Source organism: Vipera berus (genome assembly GCF_964194415.1).
Source record: "Vipera berus genome assembly, contig: HAP1_SCAFFOLD_58, whole genome shotgun sequence".
NCBI classification, from domain to species: Eukaryota; Metazoa; Chordata; class Lepidosauria; order Squamata; family Viperidae; genus Vipera; species Vipera berus.
The window spans coordinates 169,205-178,759 of NW_027673639.1; the positions used below are offsets into that span (position 1 = coordinate 169,205).

The following is a 9,555-nucleotide window of genomic DNA, read 5'->3' on the forward strand; positions in this document are numbered from 1 at the left end:
GAAGAGGAGATTTGCTCCTGGCTGGGGAATTAGGCTGTTGGCTGAGCCATAGAAAACTTTGATTTATAATACATGATGTGTTTGGTTTATAATACATGTGTAGGTGAATTTTTCCCATGTAATTTTGGGAGATGGGCCATCCTCCGAGTGTAACAAAAGAAGTCATACCTAAATAAATGGGCACATCCCCCAAATTCCCTGCCCTTGGATATCCCAGAAAGCCACTTTTGAACATCCCTGAGTGTATCCTGGCTTCTCTGTTAGGTATGCGGGATACAATCTGTGAAAACTATTTCTAGGGTGGCTTATCATCATGGAGTCATGGTAGTGAAATGCTCGGGATGCAACAACGATCATATGTTTGCTGATAACTTGGGCTGTTCTTCACAGTTTGCTACTTCAGCTGGAATTAGTTCCTGGGAACAGTTCAGAGCCAACAGGTTATTAGTGAAGGCAAATTCTAATTTAGAATAGAGGTGGAAGGGGTCTTGGAGGTCTGGTCAGGACCCACCCCAATCCACATCTTAGGAAAGAAAGAACTCTTGAAACAGGAATTATTCAAAAGGAGCTTTTACTAAAACATGATTGGTAATGGAATACTAGACAGGATCTGAAACTCTTTTAAAGAGTCCCCGAATCAAACCCCTCCCCTCAAACCATCTGGTCAGTCCAGGATCAATGAAAATTCAGGTGTCAAACCCTTCCATGGGAAAGAGGGATCTTCCCATGCCTTTACAACAATTACCTCCTTCCTTTTAGATTCTAATCGAAGATACAAACCAGATCTCTTCTCCCCCCCCTTCCTTTGTTGTTCTCAGTTCAAAGGTACTTCCACTGGTCTTTGAAGACAGCCTCCCAGCAGGCTGAACATGCATCTTCTCTTCTTTGCCTTGGAAAAATGGCAGAATCCAGGGAACGGTATAAGATTTTAGAAACATACAGATAGTTTGATGAATGGGATATGAATGGATTCTGACAGGTCTTCTAGTCCAACGCCCAGCTGAAGCAGGAGACCCTATATAAAGGGGAGAACACGTCAGCGGGGCACTATGTGACTGTCGGGAATACACACCAGTTGCCTGAATTTTGGTCACGTGACCATGGGGATCTACAACGCTCACAATTGTCCAAACCGATCAGGTCACTTTTTTCAGAACTGCTGTAACTTCAATCACTAAACAAAGGGTTGCAAGTCAAGGACTCTCTCTACAGCCCTTTAAAAATAGCCCATAATAGCCCCCAAAATGGAACCCACTAAAATCAAAATTATCCGGCATCCAATCTCCAAAACTAGCCCACTGTTGTGTTTTTGGTTCACCCTAAAGTTATATTCAGTCTGCTAAAGTCTTGCAAACTCGGGAGATAAATGTGGGAACTGCTGAATCCAAAATAAAGCATCTCACCCCACTGAAGAACCTTCTGCCCTGGAAATACCCAACTGGTTTCTAATATTGGTTTCATTGGTTATGAAAAAGCATTAAAAAATAGAGCAAGATTGATTTTACTTCACGTGGAAGTACAGGTAGTCCTCGAGTTGTAAGAGTTCATTTAGTAACCGTTTGAAGTTACAATGGCACTGAAAGAAGTGACTTATGACCATTTTTCACTTATGACCATTGCAGCATCCCTATGGCCATGTGATTTACATTCAGATGCTTGATAGCAGGTTGATATTTATGACGGTCGTAGCATGGGGGGATCATGTGGTCCCCTTTTGCAACCTTGGCAAGCAAAGTCAATGGGGAAGCCAGATTCACTTCACAACCATGTTAGTAATTTAACAACTTCACTGATTCAGCTGACAAATGTGGCGAGGAAATTCGTAAAATGGGGCGAAACTCACAAGTTTCACAAGCAACCCTCTTTTCAGATAAGGCGTCTTGAACCGAACCCCATCAATAAGTCAAGGCAGTCAAGCCTCTGGGTACATGATTAGCTTAACCTAATTCTATGGACATTCAAAACAAACAGAATAAGCTAAATAAAGTAAATAATTAACAGAGGCCTCTGCTTTTAGGAAACAATCCCTACTTTGGGGAGCTGGGAAATAATAATAATAATAAAAAATGCTTTTTATTTCTAATCATTCTAGCCTATTGATGCTTTTTCATTTTTGTGGAGTTTTAAAAATCAGCGCCTCAAAAGCAGGGAAAAAGGGAGGCCCTAAAAGGAGGCCAGGGCTTGCGTTTAACCCCCTTTTTCTAAAAGGTATTTATTTCTAGGAGGTTTTAAAATCATTTTCTCGAATGCAGGGTGGGGGGGGGAAAACATTTAAAACCCGCAGCTGGTCACTTCCGGTGGCTCCGCGGCGACGAAGGGAGCCTTCCCGGGCTGCCCGCGGCTCAGCTGTTGTTTTTTCGCCCGAAACAGCGCCGATCAGCTGTTCGGGCGAATCCGAAGCCCCCTCCTCGGGAGAAGAGGAGGGGGCGAGCTCCCAGGTAGGGGTAGAGTTCTCCAGGGCCGCCTGAGCTTATGGCTTGGGCGGCTGAAGGATTGAACTCCCCCGTAGCCTGGGCTGCTCCCAGCTGGCCGTCGCCTCTGCTCCTGACTTCTTGGAGCAGAGCCAGCCGTCTGCGACCACCCCTGCCTGAAGGAATGACTATGATTTAAAGGAGCAGGCAGAGCGATACAAGAGGAAATGGTAAAGAGGATTACTATGTTTTACTCTCCAGCTTGATGGACTTTTTTGGATTACAAATCTGAAGTGAAAGTGCGTCATATTTGGTAAAAGATGGCGGCTAAACCACCCCCTAAAACTCTTCGGAGTGCTGGAACTTCTCCCGTGCAACAATCATTATTGCAGGCGCTGCATCCTCCTGATGTATTGACATCAAAGGATTTACAAGATGCTCTTGAAAAACATACCCAGGTAATTTTGGAATCAATTAATATTAGATTTGCACAGATGGAGGAGAAATTGGAGAAATTGGAGGAGAGAATGGAGGAGAGGATGGAACAGAAGCTCAAAGCAATGAGGGTAGACATCTTGACTTCAGTGTGTAAAGTGGCTCGGTGTGTGGAAGAATTGGAGGAAAAGCTAGAAGACTTGACTCAAAAGAATGCTATATTAGAAGCAAAAGTATTGGAGAATGAAAATAAAATGGAAAAGGAACTGTGTCTTGCTCAATATTTCCAGATGCAGTTTGCCATTAGAATTAGAGGCTTAAAGGAGAATACTAAGGAAGATCTAAAGCAGCTGGTTTCTGAGGCTTTTGAAATAGTGTTGAAACAGCCAGCATCTGAAATAAAAGGAGGCATGGACAAAGTGTTTCGTGTGAATTCATGGATTGCCAGACAGAGGAAGTTGCCTAGAGATGTGGTGGTATATTTTGCAAAAAGGGAAACTAGAGATGAAGTTATACAAGCTGCTTATGATACTAAAGTTATGATTGCTAATCAAGAAGTTTTGGTCTTAAAAGAAATTCCTCCAAAGATTCTAAGGAGAAGGAAGGATTTTACATTTCTTGTGCAAGAGCTCAAGCAGCGAGATATAAGGTTCAGATGGGAGATCCCAGTGGGGTTGATGGTGACGCACGAAGGTAAAAAGTACCGTTTGGTTACTGTGATGCAAGCGCGTGATTTCTACAATAATGTTTTAAATGCAACGCCATTAACACTTTTGGAAGCTGGAAAGGGATCTGGAGAAGGAGTGCATCAAGAGGCCGAAGATGGTCAGATAGAAGACAACGGTGTTGGAGGAGATCAAGATATAACCTCGTCGGATGAATCTATAAAACAGAGGGTGACGCGTGCTGCTGCAAAACGATCTAAGAAGAGAAAGTAGCAGGAATCGCAGAAGTCTTTGGAACTTTTACGATATAGTCAAGTAGTCAAGTAGGGGAGGGGGGAAAAGATTTGGGTGTAGACGCAATATATTTTTATATTTGGTGGTTTTGTGGAAAGGCTGAGCTTTTTTGGATTAAAGTTCAAGTTTTGTTTGCAATCATTTTTTTTTTTCTTTTTTGTTGTGTTTGGAATAATTATAGATGTGGTACTGGAAGAGGAACGGTCGATTACAGAAGAGTTGACTTTAAAGTTTTTTGATTTGGGATCCTTGGTTAATTTGGAAAATTATTTGTAAGAATGTTATATCATGGAATGGATAAAATGGATGGAGTTTATTTAGGATAAGTATAGGGTTGAGAAGGGTTTTTTTTTCTTTTTCCTTTTTTTTTGTCTTTAATATATGTTTAATACTATTAAGGTTTGTTCCATTCTATATAAGCTAGAGAGTGTCCTTCTCTTATTCTAGTTTTTTTTATATATATATATTTAATATTGTTAAGGTTTGTTTTATCCTATATAAGCTAGAGAGTGATGGATTTTAGAATTTATAGTTGTTAGTATATGGTTGCTTAGGTTTGCTTTTTTTTATATATATATACCTTGTATTCAGCTCTGGGAAGTAGGGGGGGGAGGGGGGGAGGTAGGGGGGGAGGAGGGAGGGGGGAGGAGGGGAGGTAGGGGGGGAGGAGGGAGGGGGAAGGGGGGTTTTTTAAAGGAAAATTGTATTTTAAAACTTTTCAATAAAAAAAAAAAACCCGCAGCTGGTTTTTACCTTTGTAAAATTCTAAAGTCACATATTTTGTCAACTGAGCCCTCAAATCTGCATGTACATGTAACCGCAACTAGCCAGGTGGGAAGTAGACTTGTTCGGGCATGTTAAGGCTGCGGATCCGGGCATGCGTGTTTGTGTCTGATAGTAAAAAAAGGGGGTTAGGCCTTGTTCGGAACATGCCTGTGCATGTCATACCACGTGATTCTGGACAGGCGCAAGGCTCAAGGACGCATGCGCGGGGGAGATTGTACAGTCAGGTCTGAACAGCTAGCGATTTAATTCCACCAGTCTTTTGAAGATGGCAATCTCTGGTTCCAAACCTGGTTTTAAAACAACTGCAAAAGCGAGCGTCACACGGCCTGACACAAGGCCCCAGCCGGAAGAATGTGACAAAATCTGTTGCAGGGGTTATGATAAAGAAAATTTTTTACTCAGGCCCGTTTTGCCCAGCTGTAGCATGGTGTGTTGTAATTTTAACGATGAGGTGCAGAGTAATTTTAACGATGAGGTGTAGAGTACTTACAGTACAGCCTGTGAAATGATGAATGATGCTGCATTATCTCCCTGCAATGGTAAGTAAAATATGTTTTTATTTATGTTAATGTAAATGCTGCTGGCACTGATATCACACTAGCAGGATGTGCTTTATATTTTGCAGACTCCGAATTAATAACGCCTAGACAGCAAACACTTCGAGACACCCCGATTTTATATTCCTGTGGTAATCGCAGCGGTCACAAAACTTCTGCAGATTTTTCTGATCTAGACTATCACTGGAGTTCTGAGCTATCCCAGAGACCACGCTACCAACCCCATGAGTTAAAGAGCTGCAATTTGTGTAAAGACTGGCTTGCTTGCGACTGTGGACATGGATTGGAGGGTACAGGCGGGTTAGGAGCAGGAGCTCTATCACTGCTGGATTAGCAAAACTGAAACAAAAACACCCCACAATTAAAGCTAATTAGAATTTAGCACCATGTATAAACTGGCCACTTCTCTGTCCATTAGGACAGTCCCCCCCTCCCAACTTCCCAATGGAAGGTCAGCGTCCTCCCCGCCCCCAGGCTCTGGCCCAGCTTGGTTCCGCTCCTGGCTCTTAGCAGCGAAGAGACGTACCGGTTGAGGACATTGAGATGCAGCCGCGTGAACATGCCTTTGCCGAGAAAGACCCCCCACCCCCCATCATCATGTTCAGGACAGCGAATGGGATGAAGTCTTCCTCCTAGGGCAGAGAAGCCAAACCGGAAGGTCACTCGGGCGTCCAAGCAAAAGGCCCACCCAAGCTAGAAGTGGACTGTCAGGACCCGGGATCTGCTATAAGAGTCAACCTGGAAGGGAAAACCTTACCGGGGGACTTTGCAACAAATACAATGTCTGGCGATGAAGCAAGAGAGGAGGGAAGGGAGTCTTCCCCCCGAATGGAACCCCAGAGACGATGGGAAGCTGAAGCGGCATATTTCCCTGGGGAAGAAGCGGTGGAGCAGTACGACCAAAAACCGCGGTGGTCGATGGGCGTTGGAAGGAAAAGTGAGTGGGAAAAGGCATCGAGAGAAGTGACCCTGAGTTGGAGCGACCACCAACCGGACTGGAGGCAAGAGATGGAGAGCTCCCTGCACACCAGTGAGGAGGACCGGATCCTGGAAAAAGCCATTGATCTGATGAAAGCAACCCTGAGCTCACTAAGGGAGGAGAGAGCTGAAAACTGCAACCGAGGCAGTGCCTGCGGCCGCAACTGGAGAGGTAACGAAGGGGATCCAGCACCTGAAACCCCGGGGCCGTCCAATGGAACAGGAATTGCTGCCTCAGCAGTACCCCCCCCAGAACCACAGACCTATGACCATAATGGAGCCTGACTCAAAACTACGGCGCTGGCTTTCCCCAGATGTCCGGGAAGGAAAAAGCTGCCTCCTGAAAGAGGTCTGAGCTTCCTCCCACCAGCCGAGCACGGCATTGCCTCCTTTTTCCAGGCTTTAGAAGCACTGCAAATCCATTCTTTCTGGAGCTTCCCCGTCTTTCAAAAGACCTTGATGATGTTCAGATATTTTGGATCAACATCCATAATTCCGTCTTCATGGTCAAAGGAAATACAGTAACTGGCTACATTCTGCACGTACTGCACATCCTTCCGATCTTTTATTTATCACTTTAACTTTCTTCTAGCTGCTCTGAGAACCAGTTTAAGGCAAACCCTCCATTTTAAATCCTAACAAAGCACTTTATGAAACCGAGAGGTGCAAAGAACATTTTGCTTCCCAGCCTGCCAATACTGACTGCTGGCTGCCTCCCCTTCCTCACCTTGAGGATCCTGCCAGTGTATTGGGTAACTGACTTGTCCACCTCCTCGGCTTTCCCACTTCCCCACGCCGGAACGGTTCCCAGGAAGTACTTCCGAGCACAGTCCAGCTGGTGTTCAATTCCCACTCCAGCCAACACCATCCGGTCGGGTGTGTAGTAATTCCTCAGGTACGAGTGGAGGACCATCCTGTCGATTTTCTCAATGTTCTCTGCCAGACAGAACCTGTTCAATACCACAGTGTTTTCCCTGTAAGCTGCCTGTGGGAAGGGCAAACGCAAATGATTTTCAGAAAAGAAGGCAATGACCAAACAGATATTTGACCAGACTTTCTTGCTTTAGGATTGCTGTTGGCCACTGGCACCAAGAAGAGCCCAAGTGAGCACAAGGGAGAGAAAGCTCCGTATCTAAGAAAATAACAGCCTCTCCTAAAGAGTGCAATGGATTAAACAGTTGATGGTAAGCCTTCACTGTCTGATAAACCTGGATTTGAACCCAGGTCTCCCTGATCCACGGCCTGAGCTACTTGAGAACATCTTCGAAGAAACCTGCCTCGGCCCCCAACGTCACGGCCTGCAAGCAGTTCCGTGTGTGAAGCGTTGGGGGCCCAGTAAGCTGACAAGGGGCTTTGAGCAGAGATGGGTGCAGATGCAGCAGGCGAGGTTCCCCCACAAAGGCGGAGCATTGGATCTTGGGCTGCACGATCCAAGAATAGTGCAGATTACAGGGGAAATCAACAGTGCCCCCCCAGAACGCCCCCCCAAGCATAATATCACACTACTCTGTTGTCCAGAAGGAAAGACAGGAGAAGGGAGGGAGAAAGCAAAAGAGTTCATTCTTCAGCAGTTTGGGGGTGGGGGGGGCACCCAAACTCACACAAAGCCTCATTTTGACTTTGCATTCCCCAATGCTGCACACCACTGGACTATTCTTTCACTTCCCAAACTGCAGGCAGGAACACAACGCATTAGCAAAACATGTTTTGCCTTATTGTGCTCCGGCACACATAATGGGCACAATGATGCTTATCATTAACAAAGGCAAGCTTGTTTCTTCTGAAAACTATTCAGCTCCTGCATCCACCACCGGAAGGGAATTCCCAGTGAGACTGAGGAAGCCCCCACGGCCCCCCCAAACTCCTCAGGGGTTGCCCTGCCTGGCACGCTGATCACAGGGTCCTTCGCCCACTTGCCCCCCCAAGCTCAATCCGGATTAGAAGGCCACCAAACAGCTCAGGGGCTTTGTGGAGCAGAACGCCAGAGGGACTTACTGCATGGATCATCTCAGTCAGCAACGGCTCTGGATCGGGCCTGATGTTCAGGTCCTGCAGCTCAAAGCGGACCGCCATACGAGTCATCTCGATTTCCTCATCTGCCAAGAGAAGCCAAGGAGGAACCCCTTTGGATCCAGGCCACAGGACCCAACCTCCTCCCAAGGGACAATGGCCCAACCCCCCTGGAGGGGTAGGAAAATTCCTACCCACCTCCCAAACGGCCCACAGAATCAACCTGTGTTCCTTCCCAGAAGATAAATTGGATTGGGCACACCCACCTACAGCCCCCCCACTCCTGCCACCTTGGTCTCTCCCACTCCTGTCTTTCCAAATGATGCCACTGCACCACATTTTCCTCTGGCAGAAATCACAAACATCTTTATGGCAATGCAATTTGCGTTCAGGTGGGACAGTGAAATCCTGCCTGGCTCTCTTCTCTTGAGGCACAGAAGATGCCGTGACAATCTCACCTGGCAATTTACTTTTTTAACTATACTTTTTAAATTGCGTGTGTGTGTGTGTGTGTGTGTGTGTGTGTAGAGAGAGATGGGAGGAGGGGATATACATACATACATACATACACACACATACAGATATAAACACATTTATTCTCTCTATATATACACACACACGCATATACACATACACACACACATACAAACACACACACATATGGCCAGGTGAGATTGTCACGGTGTCTTCTGTACACACATATATATATCTGAACTTGGAGCCGCCCGGAATGGCCTGGAAAACGTTCCGGTGACGAAAGGAGTTCGAGTGGAGGGAGGGGGGTTAACTTGCAAATGTGCTGGCAGACAAGCAGGTGCACTGTTTTGCCAGTCAGCTGCAGGAAGAAGAGGAAATTTTATTTTATTTATTTTAATCCCATTTATATCCCGCCCTTCTCCGAAGACTCAGGGTGGCTTACAATCTAAGCACAAATCAAATGTGCTTAGCAATATGAGACAGGTGCCAGCCCAGGGTTGGAGGGCTGTGTCTCAGGACACGCTGGCCACGGCAGCAACAGGAGCCCCTTCCGAAGGGGAGATAGGGAGGAAAATGGGAGATAGGGAGGATATTGCCTGTGTGGGCAATAGAGGTTGAAAAATCCAAGTGTTAAGGGGAGAGGCGTTGGAGGGATTTCCCTTCCCTCAGCTGCAGTTTTGCAAAGGGGTCCTGGGGAGAGAAGGGGCCAGAGAGAAGCTGGATCTGGGCAAGGAGGGGCTCTTGTTGCAACTAGAGGCGAGGGGGCTGACTGACACAATAATTTTGCTGCCCCTGATGTAATTTGCAGTTATCGTTCATGACAGATTGATATATTGACCCCAAACTGTACACTTATGACCACAATTGAATCAAAAGTTTCTGTTGCTGACCGTTGTTAAGTGAGTTGCGCTCCATTTTACTACCTTTTTTTTTGCTATAGTT

General features: G+C 45.9%; 1 protein-coding gene across 4 annotated transcripts; it reads right to left on the minus strand.

Annotated features, from left to right (window-relative positions):
* Positions 1-569: 569 nt before the first annotated feature.
* Positions 570-8,465, minus strand: LOC308679227 (mitochondrial-processing peptidase subunit alpha-like). Of its 4 annotated transcripts, none has more exons than XM_081346816.1 (4): positions 8,122-8,465; positions 6,854-7,111; positions 5,082-5,122; positions 570-889 (listed from the first exon to the last, which is right to left on the minus strand). In XM_081346816.1, exons 1-4 carry the CDS (start codon positions 8,206-8,208, stop codon positions 820-822), a joined length of 456 nt encoding a protein of 151 aa, XP_081202942.1. In that variant the 5' UTR covers positions 8,209-8,465; the 3' UTR covers positions 570-819. The 4 variants fall into 4 exon arrangements, with proteins under 4 accessions (XP_081202942.1, XP_081202945.1, XP_081202944.1 ...); XM_081346819.1 differs by having other exon boundaries at positions 570-1,015; XM_081346818.1 differs by lacking the exon at positions 5,082-5,122.
* Positions 8,466-9,555: the final 1,090 nt, after the last annotated feature.